The 18,994-nt window shown below is 39.3% G+C and overlaps 2 protein-coding genes across 2 annotated transcripts; one reads left to right on the top strand and one right to left on the bottom strand.

Moving 5' to 3' along the window:
• Positions 1–696: 696 nt before the first annotated feature.
• LOC310990385 (growth hormone secretagogue receptor type 1) lies at positions 697–7,216 on the top strand (the record flags this gene model as incomplete). Its single annotated transcript, XM_083977731.1, is given in 7 exon segments — positions 697–832; positions 2,134–2,309; positions 3,901–4,173; positions 4,585–4,777; positions 6,282–6,362; positions 7,003–7,011; positions 7,014–7,216. Coding segments are annotated over 7 exon segments (1,071 nt in total).
• Positions 7,217–12,788: 5,572 nt separating this feature from the next.
• Positions 12,789–17,560, bottom strand: LOC310990010 (peptide YY-A-like; the record flags this gene model as incomplete). Its single annotated transcript, XM_083977216.1, has 3 exons — positions 12,789–12,813; positions 13,223–13,303; positions 17,373–17,560. The coding sequence occupies 3 exons, from the start codon at positions 17,558–17,560 to the stop codon at positions 12,789–12,791; spliced, it is 294 nt and encodes a 97-aa protein (XP_083833342.1).
• Between the last annotated feature and the right edge of the window lie 1,434 nt (positions 17,561–18,994).

The raw sequence follows: 18,994 nt of genomic DNA on the forward strand, positions 1-18,994 counted from the left end.
GAGAGAGAGAGAGAGAGAGAGAGAGAGAGAGAGAGAGAGGGTGATCATACAGTAGGTGTGTAAGTCAAAGCACAAGTGTGTGTCAACAACGGAGAGCTTCACCAGACACAGGAGCTCCTGCATTTGTGTGAGTATATTTTACCTACATCTAGCATGTATATTGTGTATATTTATGTGCATGTGTGTCACTGTTATTTCAGGTTATCATTTTGTAAATATAAAAAAATAATATTTGATGGTACCTGTGATTAAAAAAAAAAATCTTAAAAAGAATTAGGAAGTTTTAATTAAACTTCGATAGATGGACCACAGCTGTGCTCATATTGAATAGGCTACATGTCTCCACATGTGTGAAGCATGTTTTCTCTGTTAATCTAGGTCTGGAATTACAAACGCAGCAGGGACAGACAGAAACAAATGCGTCAGAGAACTCATAACCTAGCTGCAAGTGTGTTTGCATGTGTATTGATAAATGTAGAATTTACAGTAGCCTATATTACAGTCATTTTCATGATCCTGTGTGTTTTCTTCTTTTTTTCCAGCACTTTTCCACCCTGACATCCTCTTCAGTGCAGCTGTGATTGAGCATCATAGGAAATCCATCAGTATGCGTCACCTCTTCGTCCTGTAACCTGGGGACACACACCTCTCCCCCGCTGCTTTCACTTCTTGTGTCCAACCCCACCCTGTGCTATCATGGATCTCATGGAGATGGGAGATCTGGGCAGTGGTTGTGAGGACAACAACTGTGGCCTTGCATTGGGCTTCCAGGACGACTGCGCCCACCAAGAGTGTGAGATGCAGGAAACTGCATTTGGATTAATTGAACTAGGTGAGTTAAAAAAACTACAAAAAAACAATCATGGTAATCATACTAATGCATGCTGTTAAATGTTAAGCTGCAGAAAGAACATTTTTGTTGTAAAGAAAAGACGACAATAACAGCAATAAACATTTTTCTAATAATATTTGATATTAAATGTGGGAATAAGAACAAGAACTATTTCTTTCCAAGAGTTAAATCAAAGTATTAATATCACTGTCACATCTCATACAAGCAACTTGTTAGTTGAGCCCAGAATAAAGACATAAACACTGGTAATGAAAAAAGTGAACATATAGCTTACCTTTAAATTCAGTAAATAATAGTATTTCTTTGTAGCATTCATACTAGCTGTTTCTCCCATTTCCCTAAGATAAATGGCTGCAGGTTACATAGATTATTGACAAGAAAGCCAATTTTTACAGTTATATAACATAATATTAGACTGTGTTGAGTACGCTCAAGGGAAATGTTACATAAAACATGCGAGCGAATTAAGAAAGAGCAAACAAATTAAACAAAAAGGCATAGCCTATTGTATTTTATTATTATTTTCATATTTACTACACCTTACACAGAGTGGTATTAAAGCAGATATCAGCTTCACGGCCGTTTCGGCTAATGCTGCGTTCAAGGCAGGCTTTTGAAACCGTAAGTTACAGCTTCAAGTCACAACTACGACTTGGTAGCGTTCCAGGTAACCCGTAGCTCGTGTTTTTACCATCCTGTTGTCTGTGAAAGTTCCCTATAACGGCCACTCGTAACTTCCGACCCGTGAACTCGTACCAGATCGAACTGGTATGACTTCACAGGAAGGAAAAACACAAAGTACGAGTTTCTTTGAACGCACCATGAGTTAGCAGCCCCCGCCCTTGTCAGGCATCAATTGGTCCTCGTGCTACGTCACCACATTCACGCGCATCCCTTGGCTGCACACACAGCCCTTCATGCCGTTCTCTCTCCTCATTGGATAACACTTGTATCCCACAAGGAAAATTTTCTCCTCGGATTACAGCAGAGCAGAGTGACGGAGAGACTCGTGTTTAGGCTGAAATACTTCATGTAAGTGATTGCTGACGGAAAATAGGACTATTTAGGACTTATATTAACAAAAACATTCCACTGATATCTGCTTTAATCACTGCATTTCACTCTTGGCAAGAAATGATTAAGGATTCACAAACTAAGTATAATCATCATTAGCCCTTCATGCAGTATTATTGAAAAAACAATTTTGTTGTGAACATGGCTGACTCTGGTTGAAATGTAAAGTAGTTCTGATGAGAATATGTCGATATTTAATTTCCTAGTGTGTGTGACTGTGATTTACATCCCACTGATGCTCTTCGGTCTTCTTGGAAATATACTCACAATCCTGGTGGTGTGGCTGCGTCCTCACATGAGAAGCTCCACCTACCTCTACCTGAGCAGCATGGCTGTCAGTGACCTGTTGATACTCCTGCTGCTGCCTCTGGATCTATACAAGGTACATACACACAGAACAAACACCTAAATGTCATGAAATGTGCTTTCTGATTTGATCAGGTTCTGATGTTTTGGTTAACGCTGCAGTCACATCCGAAATTAGAAATGAGGAGGGGACATGATATTTCGCTTCCTGTTGAGAGTAGTGGTTTAAACAAGCCTAATGCGTTCCCCTCAGGGAAGTCCCTGCTGCAAAATTAGGTTTCTTCTCTTAGAGGCAGAAGTCTTGTCATACTCACATCACTCATGCAGCAAGCAATGGAGGATCAAGTAATATTCAAGCGAGGGAAAATAACAATTACACTATAGTTCATATTAATTTTTAACTAACCAATTCTTCATTTCTCTGCTGTTGTGTATTGATCTGAACGGCTTGTTGTAATTTTAGAGCAATATTCTGATATTTTCATGCACAGCAACATCAGGTATTTTGAATTGCAAAAAATCAGCATCCGTGACACTTCAGACACTGAACCGGGATACAACCAGGGCCACCGGACATCATAGTGGTATTGCATTACAGTACTGAATGCCAGGGGGCAGTGCAGAGGGCCACATGAAATTGGATACATATATCACTTATCAAATCACACAGGAAGTTGCTTATTGACTGTAACTGTTTTAACTCCTCCACTGGTGACTTATCTAGCTATGGACCAATGGCTGCCCAAGCTGTAGAACAGGTTAACATCATCACAAAGCCAGTTAAAAGCCACTGGCCAATCATATCACTGGAAAAAACCGAGTCATCATTCCTCAATCCCAACACTGACTTTTTTTTTTTTTTTTTTAGAATAAACTGACCAAATGAAGAGGTGTAAGAATGTTTATTGATCAGTAAAATGTGTGGGTAACACTTTACAGTAAGGGTTAGTTAGTACATTATCAAGCATTAATATATAAACTAATGTGTTAATGAATGCTGAGTAATGCATACATAATGATAACTAATTACATTATTCAACTTTTATTATTACTTCATAATTTATTAACTAACTTTGAGTAGTAAACATTAATTAACTGCTTACTAATAGGCTACATTAATTAATGTGTTTCCTAATCCTAAGTAATACATAATAATGATTGTTAATATATCTGTAAACAGTTAATTAATGCTTAATAATGTACTACTAACTAACGTTAATTAAGGGACCCTTATTGTAAAGTGTTACCAATGTGTGTGTGCGTGTCCTCTACTTTAAAAACAGAGCTTTTAAACTAACGGAGGGAGAATTATGCAATGAATAATAAGAATAATGGCTGCGTTTTAATTGCAACAATGACAGTTTTTCACTCATTCTGTTACCACATTTCACATTTGCGCTCTACTTGACTCATAGTGTTGTAGCTGAATAGGAAAAGCATGGAAGAGACAGTCCAGTTTCGAGAACCAGCCTAAACAGGCCCCTGTCAGATACTGGGTTTAGACAATAAAGTGTTCATAACAAATATGTCTTTCCTGGTCTGAACCATAAATGCATTCAACATTGGTTTGTAAACTAGGAATTTTATCTTTAAACAAAGAAGTTGTGCAAATGTTGACTCCATGAGGTAGAAGAAAGGTCATAAAAGAATCCTCCTGTCTCTTCCAGCTGTGGAGGCCCAGGCCCTGGCCCTTGGGAGACCTTGCCTGTAAGCTGACCATGTTCCTCTCTGAGTGCTGCACCTTCTGCACCATCCTCCACATCACCTTCCTCTCCCTGGAGAGGTACCTGGCCGTCTGCTGGCCAATCACAGCCAAGACCGTGGTGACACGGCGAAGAACCAGGGCTCTTATTGGCTGCTTGTGGCTGGGCGCAGTCGTCAGCGCAGCGCCAGTGCTGGTCATGGTGGGAGTGGAGGACGTTGGGGGAGAAGAAGTACATGTAGGTCACAGTGGATGGAGGGAGGAAGCAGGGTGGACTGGTGGGAAAGGAGAGCAGGGAGCATTTATGATTGGTGGAGGGGAAAGAGAAAGTGCTCATATGCCCCTGATGGACAGAGAACGGGAGGGATTAAATTGGGAAGAAAAAGAGAAAAAAGGATGGAGTGACAGAGTCGGGGCGTTAAGATGGTTTGGAGAGGAAGAGGAGAGGAACATGGCAACAGGAGAAACAGATGAGAAGAAACAAGGAGACGGTGGAGGAATAAAGGATGAAAAAGAAGCAGATGAGGGCAGAGAGGAAGGAAAGAAGGAAGTTGATGGAAAGCAGCAAAACAGAATGAAAGAAGATGAAGGAGGAGGGAGGAGGAGGGAAGAGGTTGATGATGGAGGTCATGAAGGACAGCTGGACAAGAGAGAGTGCCGCTGCACACACTACGCCCTCTCCTCGGGCCTGTTGTCGGCCATGATGATTCTCTCCAACTTGTACTTCCTGATCCCGCTCTGCATCCTGGGACTGGTCTACAGTCTGATTGGACGGACACTGTGGCTCCGCCCCCAAAGCAGCCGTAAGGACCAGAGTCACCGGCACACCGTCAAAATGCTTGGTGAGAAACACACACATCCACAACACTACAATCTTTATTTCAACAACAATATCAAACATATTCTTACAGATGGTAAAACTAACACTAGAAAATGACATGGTAAGGAGTGCTAATGTTAGCCACTATGAGCTGTTTGAATTGCAGAGTGAAATTGGTGTCATGGAATATGACGCTCGATCAAAATGGTGCTTAAAATGATGCAAACTGTGAATATTTTAAGTGACATTTTGCAAAATTAAGCAATAAACTGGGACTTGCTTGATTTTGGACACGATGGGTTGGTTAGATCAGCATGACAGGATATTTTCCTTGTATTCTAAATTATATGAACACCATTTATTCTCTCTAACACAAACATACATCTAAACACAAACAAGACAAAAAGAAACACTTATTTAAAATACTAAAACACCAGAAACAAGCTCCAGCTAGCTGTTGAGTCACATCAGGGTGCAGTGAATTTTTGTTTATAATATATATAAAATCGCCATGATATGTGTGCATTTATCATGAACGTGTCATAAACATTATGTCAATGTCATAACGTTGTCATTAAAGGGATAGTTCAACATTTTGGCAAATTGTGTATTTGATGAGTTTGATGAGGGAAACCAAGAAATCCCATTACCCTCCATAGCATACAGTAGCTCTGAGCAGCTCGTGGCTCCGCTCCACCGTTCTAAAAATAGCTTGCACCGACAAATAAACCTACTACTATGACTATAGGGATTATGGCATTGGGCCAATTTGCCAAAATGTTGAACTATCCCTTTAAGTGTCATTCGGTTTTTGTAGGGTTAGGCGAAGTAAAGATATACTCCCAAACTCCCCCTATCTGGCCAACACCAGCCTAGGATGTGGCGGGAGCTCAGCGCAAGGCACGGGCCGACGCAAGTTTGTCCCCATGCCACCTCCCACGCGCTGTCATGACCATATAAGGTGTGACAGGTAGAAGAGCAGAGACAGCAGAGAGAGGGGGAGGGGGGAGGGAGGGAGGAGGAGATGGTGTAGACGGTGTCCAGTCCAGCTTGGCATCCCCCAGTGCGGTAGGGGCAGATGTCCTGTCCAGTGTCCAGCTTGAGGGTTAGCGTTAACCGAATGACACTTATTGACAATGTTATGGCATTGACATAATGTTTATGACACGTTCATGACTGTGTCACTGTTATAACGATACCTTCAAGTACCGTTCATTCATATGGTATGACATATTGTGAGCATATGTTAAGAATTTATATCCATTTATTCTAGCAATGTTATATCCTTATACATGTCTATCTGGGAAAGAAGTCTGAGGCATTTGGCCCCGACCGTATTTGAAGTGTATTTTTGGATGGATATGTCATTTACATAAACATCAACAATATAAACATATTGGGTAGGGAAATGTATGTATTTATCAATTTGTTATGTTCAGATATTTCATCAATGAAAATATGTACATTGACATCAGTATATGTTATAAGTCTAATGTCTTCCTTTTATTCCACCCCTCCTCCTCCAGGAGTGATCGTCTTGGCATTTGTCCTGTGCTGGCTGCCCTTCCACGTCGGTCGGACCATATTCTTTTTTTCTCTCGACACTGGTACTGACGGACAGGAAATGCACATGGACCCAAACTCACACTTAGATATTAACATGTCTTCTTACAGCACTGATGGAGATATCAACACACGTACCATCACCACACCCTGTAGCCACTCAGACTCCGACACACACCTTGAAACCCTCTCTGAGACTGGACATGTGACCACACGAGCTGACAAAGTATTCTGTGACGTCTGTGCAAACACACACAGTGATGTAGAGACACACTTGACAGACACAGGGACTGAAATACGCAGCAAAGTGGGTGTTCAGGCAGACGATATGAACACAGGCAAACACCTATATTCTCATTTTATATCTCACATCAGAGGACAACACAGAAACACTGACGTGGTCACGCATAATTCGGATCCTAGCAGTGAAATGGACGCACACACAAATACACACACTGAGATTTACAATGATCAAGCACATATTAATGCACCCCTGGGAAAATTTGCAGACAGCAGAGACACAAACACCCAAATACACGACAAGACTGCACATAAGAAGCAAAACAAGACATTCATATGCATGCACTCAGAAAATGCTGCAGATACAAACACACACGCTGTGATACCCAGCGACCTGTACGACGATAACACACACTTCAACAGCACATACATGCACCATGACAGCAACGGCTTTTTGTTATACTATCTGTCTCAGTATTTCAACCTGGTGTCCTCCGTCCTCTTCTACCTCAGCGCTGCTGTCAATCCCTTGCTGTACAACCTGATGTCTGCCAGATACAGACACGCCGTGCACAGCCTCATACACGCGCAGTCTCCTACGCAGTCTCACAGACTGCGCACAACGCTCACGGCACGACACTCCACGACCACTATGTAAGGGCAAATGCAGTTCACACACAGACAGATGCACACAGCTGGCAAAAACTGGAAATTAAACATGAAAAAGTAGACTAGTCGGTACTGCAAAGATCATGACCTTATAGACTACAGAATATCTACATTTTTATGTTTAAAGATTGTAATGTATATTTTAAAAAGGGCATTTTTGATGTAACAAGCAGCAGAAAATCGAATACAATGCTAATGCTGCATGTTCATTAACCTATAATAAGAAATTAGCTGGTTTCCTCCAGTGATGTATCTGAGTCTCCTGGCATCAGACATTTTGCAGCACTGTGTGTCGTTGCCACATTAAGCTAGCTGGTGATGTTCACTACATTTACTTCCAAAATGTAAAGTGACTGCTTGTGAAACAGCAATGTCTTTTTCTCTCTTTTTGTCTATTTGTTTTTGGCCTTTTCATGTTTCCTGTCACTCAGCTCCACAGTAGAGCTGCAGTTTTCTGCGTCCTTTCCTAATTGTTTCAGCAGAGTGAGTTGAAAAATGAAACAACGAAGATGCGATGCACTCCAGTTCTGATGTAACTGATGCTAAAGTTGCATCTATGTTTTTTCTCTCAATACATGAGTGCAAATATAATTTGCGAGATGTTTGTAAATTTGTTGTACAAAAAGCTAGAAAAGAGACTAAAAGGAGATGTAGGCTATATCTGTGGTTGGAGTTTAGATTAGATTAGATTAGTTAAACTATGGAATGACACTAACCTGGATTTACGAATGTGTAATTGATTTTCGGTTTTCAAAAAAAAAAAGGTATGCAGGGCAATTTTTGAAGGCTACAAATGTTAATGTTTTTTTTTTTTTTTTTTTTTTCCTGCTTTCTTTTTTTCTCTGATATTTAATTTTCTTTACTACTATATATTTAAATACGGTTAACTTTATTGCTTTCTGTCTTTTTCTGGTTTAGTTTTGCTTTTATGTATGTTTGTTTGTTTTTCATATTGTAAGAATGCTGGGTAGCTTAATTTGGTATGTAGGACAGGCATTACAGTAATATAAGCATTATGCCTCTGCCTGTGCCTTTTCAGTCACTACCTTGTTGATAATGTTTGTAGCTATTATGAAATGTTCGTAGCTATTATGTGATGTGACTGAATAAAGAATTTCATCTTCATCATATGTGACACAAAGGCATGGCTGTATAGCTGCAGGTGGCTCCTTCCTCATAGGACGCTGGTTGGTCTGACCCACAGGCAAACAGTCTGAAACCTGGAGAAATTAACCAGTTGCAGTGCAAAGATTTTCTTTTGTAAATATTTGTAAGTAAAAATGAATCCATTGAAACTGCAGCTTGCTCATAACATGTGCACACACATTCACAGATGCACACACAGAACACAGGGCTATTATTTTGATTCATGTAGTTTCATACAGGCGGATGTTCTTTGATGTAATATATATATTACATTACATGTACTGATGTGTCAAGAACTGATATAAAAGCCGTTATTTCATTCACAGTTGTGGAGGAGGTGACGAGACTAACATGTTTTCATCCATGTTAGTGTGTGTGTCAGCAGGAAACACTTGGATGGATTTCCTGAAGTTTGGTGAACACACTGGCCTCAGGCTGAGGGACAATTGATTTGATTGTGTCAGTGGTCCACCATCATGTCTGCTGTGAGACCAGCTCTTTTTCTTCACAACTTTGTATGTTTTAAAAGGAGACTTAACATATTATAATATATGACTGTTATTGTTGCACTCTTTTAAAAATGTAATTATTATAGAAATGTAAGCCTTTTAGATAAAATATATAAATGTGACTGTTCATTTTTTATTGTGTTTATTAGCTCATAGGCTTTGCTTGCTGTGCATTTATATAAAATGTCAGCAGACCAGGCTAATGCTTTGCCTCCTGTCCTCCGTTCAACCCTGCACTTGAACACACTGCATACAGCTGACACAAAAGTGTGTAAAGCAACAAAGCATTTTATGGTTATATACAGTATTGTGTCAAAATAAACAAAATAATTTTATAATTCCACCATGTTAAAAATGGGTTCAGTGCCTGTGTCACAGAACTCACAACTGAAGTGCTCCCTCTGCTGGCCACAGAGTGGATCTGCTGCAGCACACAATGTTAACACAATACGCTTTTAATTGAGTGGGTAACTGGCATATTGTCTCCTGAACCCGCTGGTAATCAAATATCTAAATACTTAAGTTTTATATTTCCTGCTAGATGAGAAGATCAGTCACTCTGTATGTAAATATCAATTACACATAATGGATTAGAACAAAAACAGGAAATATGAGGAATTGTGAGCCTGGCTGTTTATTTCATACATAAACTGATAAAGTTTGAGATATGTACCACAGAGACATGTTTCCAGCCAAAACTGATTTTGTAGCATCTTGACACATACTGTAAACTCAAGTCCTCCGGAACCCATTCATATAAAATGGTTGAAGAAATATATTATGCTGCTTAGGCACAGCACAGATCACATCCTCCAATAAGACCAATCAGAAGCTGTTTCTACAATAACCTATCTATCTATCTATCTATCTATCTATCTATCTATCTATCTATCTATCTATCTATCTATCTATCTATCTATCTATCTATCTATCTATCTATCTATCTATTTTTCCTTTAATTTTGAGCTTTTTTTTAAGTCTAACATCTATCACTACTTGGATTTTTATTACGTATTGCTGTAATCAAAATTGTATTAGTCTGCCCCAGTGTTATGCCTGCTGTTCCAAAGACATATTGTCTTATTATTATATTCAAACAGGGCGTGCATATGAGAGAAAATATTGCAGGAGCCTCATATTCATCATTTTCTCCTCTGACTAAAAACTGTTGTTTCAGTGCACATTAGGGTGAAAAGGAATAACAAACAGAGTCAGGGAAATGTTATTGATCCCTGCAGGGAAAATGTCTTGTTACAATTGCAAAGCACACATAGGAAATAGGAAGCGGAAAAAGTAAACACAAATATAAAAAGTCATAATGATAGGAAAGTGTGATGAACACACTGAGTCAATAGATAAACAAATGCAAATGCACAAAAGTGGAACCACCAGGCCTCTTTGATGAGAGCAGATGATAAACTGGATCACGGTCTCGGCCATTTTCGAACTGATGATGAGGGTAGTTGAGATTGTTATCTTACATCTTACACCAGCAGTCTTATCAGCGCTAGTGTCTCTCATTTCCCCACCTGAAGAGGCTAAATGTACTGGAACTTTCCATCAGCCGCTGCCTGTTCTCCCTGGGCAGGGACCCAGCAGAGGGGCCTGCACATGTAGCCTAGTGGGAAACAATATGAGCTGCAGGTTAGTCCTTTCAGCAGATACTTAGATCTGATGGTAATGAACTCTTAACAAACAGTCATAGCACACACAGCAAAGCCACATCTCTTTGGAGTGCTCTGTGGTCAAGTGGTGAGAGCTCAATCAGTGGTCGCTGGTTCAACTCCCAACAGATGATCTTTACTGCATGTCATTCCCCCAGCCTCTCTGCCTACTTTACTCTATACTGTCCTATGATCTAATAAAGGCATAATCTCTTTGTGCCATAAAGCAACACACATAAAGATAATCTCCATTGTATTTTGTCCACCATTAGAGAGAGAGTGTGTGTGTGTGTGTGTGTGTGTGTGTGTGTGTGTGTGTGTGTGTGTGTGTGTGTGTGTGTGTGTGTGTGTGTGTATTTAAAACCTGATGTTATTTCTCCACTCGTAGTAGAATTCCACACTATTTTGACTCAAACCTGCTTGCACAACTACTTAACGTTAGTGTTTCACATTTTTGATGAAAATGATATTACTCCAAATGTCCTCCTCTGGTTTGTGGACAGGTGTTCTGCCAATGAAATGTCTTCAGGCTGACAGACAGTGGAGGGAAGATCAGACAGAAACAACAGGTGATGTTTTTGGTCTTTTCAGGGATTTCTTGTTGTTAAAACAAATATAAAATGACATATCATTATCACGTAATATCATTTACAGTTTTTCTCCATTGGTTTGGCTCATTTCTTGAAACAGAAATTACATTCTCAAAATAACATGGACAAACTTCCAAACCACTTGGCAAATGTTCACTAATTTCATCAAATTGCAAATGTCTTAGTTCATCTTTGCAAATGATTAAGTACAGGTATAGTTAGCAAGGAAAAAAGGTCTTTTGCAAATGACTGGACAGTGTGTGGGAAACCCTTTTTTCCTCGTTTACTTGTATCTCATGCTCCTACATGTCAGCATCATTTCATACTGTATGTGTATGTGTATATATATATATATATATATATATATATATATATATATATATATATATATATATATATATATATATATATATATATATATATATATATATATATATATATATATATATATGTGTGTGTGTATGTGTATATATATATATATATATGCCGTGGTATAATGAGCATATACCACGGCCTGTCGTGATATATTGCTTAAATAGTCTGTTCAAGAAAATAATACCATGAATACCATATATGAATTTGATTGATGATTGATTGATTGATTTGATTTGATTTGATTTGATTTAGGCCACATACAATTTTCCTTGTTTTTTTGCTTATATGTTTATATTAAAGTATATTGTGTTGTATAATATTACAGCATATTATGCTGTATACATTTTCTTTTTACTCTGATGTATGGAAGTTATTTTATGTGTGAATAACAATGGTTACTATTTCCTTGGCAGTATGAGTGCAATGTGTGATGTCAAACCTTGGAAGCTACTCTTACCATAAAATCTTAGTCTTCAGTGGTCCTCTGCCATAGTGACAAAACATCTAAACATTTTGACTTGCAGCGCTTACACAATGCCAGAGATATGATGCATTTTGGGGACTATGAGAAAGGATTTTTTTTTACATGATATGAGCTTTTGCAAGTGAGCTATGGCGTTGTGCTGAACTGTAAGACTGTTTTACCAAATGATCTTAGATTTTTGAGAATGTATTTTCTGTTTCAAGAAATGGAGAAAAACTGTAATATGTTAAAACAAAAGAAAGAAAGAAAAAAAAGAAGTACCTTTGCAATTTTCCCTTTATTTTAAATTATACTCTAAAACTGTTGATATGATGATCATCTCATGCAGTGTTGATTCCCAGGCATAGGTAAGCTCACAGCATCATTACATAAATAATTTAAGAAAAACAAACACATTTTTATCACACGGAAACATTTTTATTAATTTACTCTTTTGTTACTTTTTACAGGAACAGTAAAACAAGACTTTCTCCTCTAAACAGTGTTGGACAGTAGAGGGACATTTATGCTCACACACACACAGACACAGTTCCATCTTCTGATTAATAGTGCTAATCTCATATATATGTGAATATATATGTTTTTTATTACAATAATAAATTATGTATAAATATGTTGAAATCGGTGAGATGTGAGACGGTGACAAGAGAGACAGAGAGCTTGTATTCTGGCCAGTGATGGTCATTGGTTGGAGTTGAACTCAGGGGGAGGGGGTCAGAGGCACATGTTGGCCCCTCTTGGTGCATTGTGGGACACACTCAGAGGGAATGCCGGATGAGGGGGGACGGCGGAGTCACCACATGTAGGAATCATCATATCTGTGGGAAGACACAAAAAGAGGGAAGAACATGTAACTGCTTGCATGAATTAAAACTCCTATATTGTTGTAAGAGTATAGATTTACATGTTTTCTTTGATTTTATTATTGTGTTCAGGTTCTATCTTGTAATACTGTTAAAGTATATTCAGAAACTGAGCCTTGAAAACAGATGTCAGGACTTCTGTAACTTTGTGATGTCACAGCAGTGGAGTCACTGCCCTTGGCCATGCCCCGCCCACCTGGATCTACCATTCAACCTTAAGCCCCAGTTAACAGTCATTGATGAAATAAATAACAAAGAAGCTGTCATCAGGCTGTCATTTTTTTAAATAATAGTGATCACATTGTAATATGTCTTAACTATGTCTCTCATGACTCCTTTACATTATGCAGGTGAGTGTCTTTACCTTGATCTCTGGTCTCTGTTGCTGTCGGCACCAAACAGAAGCTCAGCGACCATGTCCTCCTGAGCTGAACGCTTTCCATACCTGGGACACACATGAGGAGATTTTTTTTCAAACACTTTATGAATGCTTTTTTGGTTTAAGGTTATGCATAATTGAAGGCAAGTCTAGTGACAGGTGGGCATCATCACATCATTATAAGGCTGAGTATTGCGCTCCCTGACTAATGACTGACCTTTATGTGTCAGTTCAGTTTCTCTTTGAACAAATGAGTCTCTGGTTGAGATGGGTGACAGCTGTTGGTCAGAAGAATCCCATAACACTTTGCGTTTTGTTGTATCTTCAGATGAGATTGTCCTCTTCTATCCCTTCTCTTGTGTTCGGGTCACCACTGACCCATTGTCAGGTTTTAAATGCATAAAAGTACCACATAGATTTGTTTATAGCATCAAGGCCTTTTGACTGCCAGGAACCTCTATTTAAACAAAATAAACCCCCCCCAAACTTTTCTCACAAAATTCTAAAATGCTCTGGTTAAAATGATGACATGTTAGGGTCAATTTTGACCCTGTTATAACAATAAGAACAATAATTAGAGTTAAAACTGAAATCATAAGTGCAAAACCAACCTTTTCATGGATAAGGAAGCCTAATAACGTGACCAAGAGATGAGAAACAAATGGGGTGATAAATAATTGTTTTTGTGTGTTTTACAGCTTATTTAAGCCTCGGGTCAAAACTGACCCTAAGACAAGAGATGGTAGCAGAAAGCTGACAAGAGGAAGGTTCAATTGAAGCCAAGGGGTATACTGACAAAAAAGACCCAGGGTCCCACACCAAAAAATATTAAAGCCAATATTTTCATGGATAAGGAAGCCTAACAATGTAACCAAGAGAAGAAAAACAAATTGGATGAAAAATTATGTTTTTAGTGTATTTCCGCAGGAAATCATTCCTGCCTGTGGCCATTAAACTGTAATATTCTTCTGTGCAATAAACCAGCTCACTATGGCCTGTACAATGAAGCAGCTTATTTCTAGGTGATATCACCTCAACAGAGATTTATTTATTGTATGCTTATATTTTCTTTTGTATATACTGTTAAGATGGGGGGAGGGGGAGGGGCACATTTTTGGGTTTATTCTTGTAGTTCTTAACTTTGTAATTCTGGTAATATTTAACTTTGTAATTTTTGTAATATTTAATTTGTAATTTATCTTGAATTGTTGTATTGTATTATTCTGCTATAATATTCTTCATCTTTGTACACTGGAGCGCTGTGACGAAAGAATTTCCCGCAAGGGATTAATAAAGTATATTCTATTCTATTCTATTTACAGCTGATTTAAAACTGACCTGAACACCTAGATGGCAGCAGAAAGCTGACACAAGACGAAGGCTATCTTATCTCTTTCTGTCCATTGTAAGTGTCCTCTTCCTCCTGCCCGTCTGCCTTTCCAGTAAATTGCTTCACATGTTTGTTCCCCTCTCTTTTTGCTCCTAATGCTTCCATTTCACAGTCAGATTCAGAGTGTGTGCGTGTGTGTGTGTTTTAGTGCTGGTGTGTGAGTGTGCACAGGTGCGACTTCCGTGTCGGCACCAGTTGTCTTATACTTATTGTCTTAATAAGGAAACCAGGGGTCCGGGAGAGTCGTAAATGTAAAACCACAGAGCCGTTCAACACACACAGCACAAAGTTTACTTGGTTGTGTGTGTGTGTGTGTTTGTGTGTGTTTATGTGCATGTGCATAAAACAGTGCTGCTCAACACAACCCTGCAGTTTCACAGTTTTCCCATCAGCCACCTGTTCCACTTCACCCTATGACCCCAGCACCCAATTTTATGCTTTGTTACACACACAGGGAAACGTGTGTATGTCCTACCCGGTAGGAAAGCAATCGAGTAGCTCATGCAGCTGTCACAGTCACACAGTGCCACACATCAGGATTTAAAACGTTCTCCCCTCTGATAATGGCTCGTCTGCACCCACATACCTCCCCGAGTCTCCCTGCTCCGTCCTGCTTTTATATTCTCTGTGTCTCTATGTGTCTCGCTCTCTTATCGACTTTGTCTCTTCCCATCTGATTGTCTTTCTGTCATTCTCACTCCCCCCACGGTGCAGTCAATTTACCTCCTTTTGTCGTTTGTTCTTTCTGATGTCTTAATCTTGATTGTTTTTAGAGGTATGAACCCTGGTTGTGCTTCTTATCTCTTACCATTTCATCTGCAAGCAAATTAATCACTGAGTCCCTTAGAGGATCACTTATCAACACTGGATTACACTATTTATTTTTCTAACTTATAAAAGTTTTTGTTAACCAGGCAACCAGAAGTGACACATCTCCCTCCTCTCTTTGTTAGACACATTGAAAAAGTCACTGTACAGTGTACTGTTCTGGTTCAGGAGCCACAATGAGTTTTAAAATTTGACGGCCAGGCCACTATCAGATGGATGGAGTGTGTTTGAGAATTTACATCCTGTTTTAGTCGAAGCCATGTAGTTGGTCACTGTTTTTTGGCCAGTTGCTATAATTTGGACAATTCTGTAAAAGTATTTGATGGGACGGATTGAAAAGCCCAACACGTCTAAACCCTTAGGAAACCAGAAAAGGTTCAATTTTAACTGTTTTGAGAATGCTAGGAGTGCAAGAGCAAACATTACACACAGGCTAAACTACCTTTAAAGTGTAATTGCTGAAGTTAAACCACCTGAAATCATCTCCGGTTAAAATGTATTTTAGTTTCAGTTCCAGGAATCAGATTCAGTAGAATGTCAATGGGACAACACAGCTGGCTGCAGCTACACACTAATATGGACGGCCATGTTTTGTGATGGACCAGAGACACCGGACTGCACAGATCCATCACCTGTATGAGGAGGACCTGGAGCTGACAGCCACCGCATTCCCTGGCATTTTATTTGATGCAGTCAAACCTTTATATAACCACAAATCTCTTCATCACACATGATACGTCTTCATTTGCAGCTCTCCAATGAAACCTAAGAACTTTCAAGGTGAAACAAATTGACTCCCTGTGGCATTTGGAGTCGTCTTTAAAGCAGACGTTCAAATATCAACAACCTATTTGAATTTCATGAATAAAAGCTGATGGTGCCCCGACCGCTCCAAATCAAAAAATATGCCATCTGACAATTCCATACAGCCGACTTTTATACCTTAGAGCAGCAGGCTCAGCTAATTGGATTTGGGATTCTTTCTCGGGATCCATCTGTACTGATTTTATTGCTCTGGTCCCGTTGATTTGGAGGCCTGGAGGTTTTGGAGAGTGGCCAGTAATCTAATCTACGGAGCTGCCGGCGTGAGCTGGAGAAGGGCTGGGGTGGTGTCGGAGCAGGGATGCATCATACACCGACAGAGCTCACGGCTTAAAGAGTAGGAATCTCTTAGGACGCGCTCGCTATAATGACTTGGAAAAAAAAAGAATTCAGGATGGGCTTAAGGGGCTGCTACACTTTTATTATCTTTTCACCTGAAAAATTGTTTTTATCACCCTACAATTGTTTACATATATTTTACCTTTCTTTTGCCATACTTTTTAGAGAAAGATGAGTCTTAAAAGTTCAGGGTTAAACATCCACCCATTAGCTACACCACTTATCCATACAGGACTAATTCATATTTAATTAACAAAAAATTAAGTCTGGCGGGAATATTCGTGATTTTGTTTGATGATTTATATTTTTTCTCATTGATCGCTTTTGTGAATATTTACAACTCAGTAACGATACTGAGATCTACAGTTGGGTATGCACAACATGTTACATTTGTTATTTTAGTCAAGGAGATTCAAAAGGGTCCAAACATTCATGCACTGTGATGAATATTTTAAAAAATAGATTGAAGGAACGCCGAGTGGCGCAGTGGATTAAGCAGGCGCCCCATATATTGAGGCTATAGTCCTCGTGCAGGTGGCCCCAGTCGAAACCCGCATCGGACGGCCCTTTCCTGCGTGTCATTCCCCCTTTCTCTGCCTCCCCATTTCCTGTCTGTCTCAACTGTACTGTCAAATAAAGGCATGAAAAAGCCAAAAAATATACTTGAAAAGTTAAGTTTAACATTCTATAGTCATCCTCATCCATAATACTTTCACACACTCCCATGTATATTGTACTGTATATGTGTGCGCATACCTCTGCCTTGTGATCAGGTTGATGTAGTGTCTCAGGGCGGTGTAGTACTTGGCCAGCTCTTCGGGTGCGGCGTCCTCACCCGGGTTCTCAGGTTTGGGGGGGTAGGCGTCCGCCAGCGCTCCCAGACACACCAGCACACAGAGCGCGACGGCCACCAGCACTGTCCATGGCTTCAGCATCACGGCCATCTGAGAAGATGCAGGGTGGTTAGTAATGAAATGATCCAACATCTCAGACTCATTTTTAATTCAGAAATCAGGAAGGCCAAACAGCCTGAGCAATAACCACATGTTATGAAAAGAAATGTTTGAAGTGTATTTTCTTTAAAATGAAAAAGTAATGTAACCTATTTCTTGTCTGAACACACAGCGTGTTTTTTGAAAGATGGCTGGTGAGTAAAATAAAGGCGCGTGAAGCAGATAAACCAGTCGATATACATCATATACAGAGAAACAGTCCTCAGGCTGCAGATTGACTTATTGTCAGGCAGAGTGTTGTGAAGCTCCTGGGAGAGACAAAGAAAATAGATCGACTCCAGTGGAGGAAACTAATCTTATGCTTGTGTCTGAATATCATTCTGCACATGTAATAATGACAATAAATAACACTTGCTATGATTTATTTTCTTGTCTATTAGGAGGGAGCGATGCAATGAATTTTCCTCCTCTTCTATTAATGATGTGTTTTTTTTATAAGAAATTAAACGCTGGCTAAATATATGAATATTAAAAATACCAAAACAATTACAACAGTTCTGAAAAGCAGCCTGTTCTCCAACAATAACAAATATTACTTTTTAATTAGTTTGCCATAATAATACAGTATGTTCCATGTTCTCAGCACCTGAAACCATTTGATCATTTGCTATGATGCCATAATAATGTTATTTTATATTTATAATATTCTAACACTCAAATCTTCACTTGCACATAATACATCTTTCTCCATCTCAACTCACAACACAGTTAACACTCTCAGCTCCAAACCACAGCACAAGGGACCAGGATTTCTCCCAGTTTGCCACCGTTCACCACAGACATCTCCTCAGAAAGTCTGGTGTGAGCGTCTCCTCAGCTCATTCCACAGCAGCTGCACTGGGTGAAGTCAAGTGACAGTAGCTCTGATGGTTCCTGAGTCTAATTAGTGAGGAGACAGTTCACATACTTTTCCCTGCACTGTTGGACTGATGTTTTCAATATGGAAAAGAGTAAGATGAGACAGTGTTTTTTCTTTCTTTTTTTTATTCTAACAAATATGAAGATCTGATTGTGTTGCACTACAAATACACACAAATGCTGATCATTCCTAAGGTTCACTCATTCTTTCTATCTGTTCACACAATCATTTGTTACTGAGCAGGTCTAGGTCGACAGAAGCTTGAGAGATAAACGTCTAAAGTGGCTAAAAGTATGTGGATTATAGTAAATATTGAATTTAAAGGAGCGATTACAACGCTCCTCTCACTTCAGGTACTAATAAATGTACAGAGACTAGTAAACCACCAGAAAGCGGCACAGTCCGGGGCGAGACACTACAGTCAAAAACACTGTTTTTTCATGCATTGATCAATTTTGATATTTTGGGCTATTTTTCTTCCTTAACATGTTTTCTTTCAGAAAAGT

This window comes from Trachurus trachurus (assembly GCF_905171665.1).
Source record: "Trachurus trachurus genome assembly, chromosome: 8".
Taxonomy (NCBI): domain Eukaryota; kingdom Metazoa; phylum Chordata; class Actinopteri; order Carangiformes; family Carangidae; genus Trachurus; species Trachurus trachurus.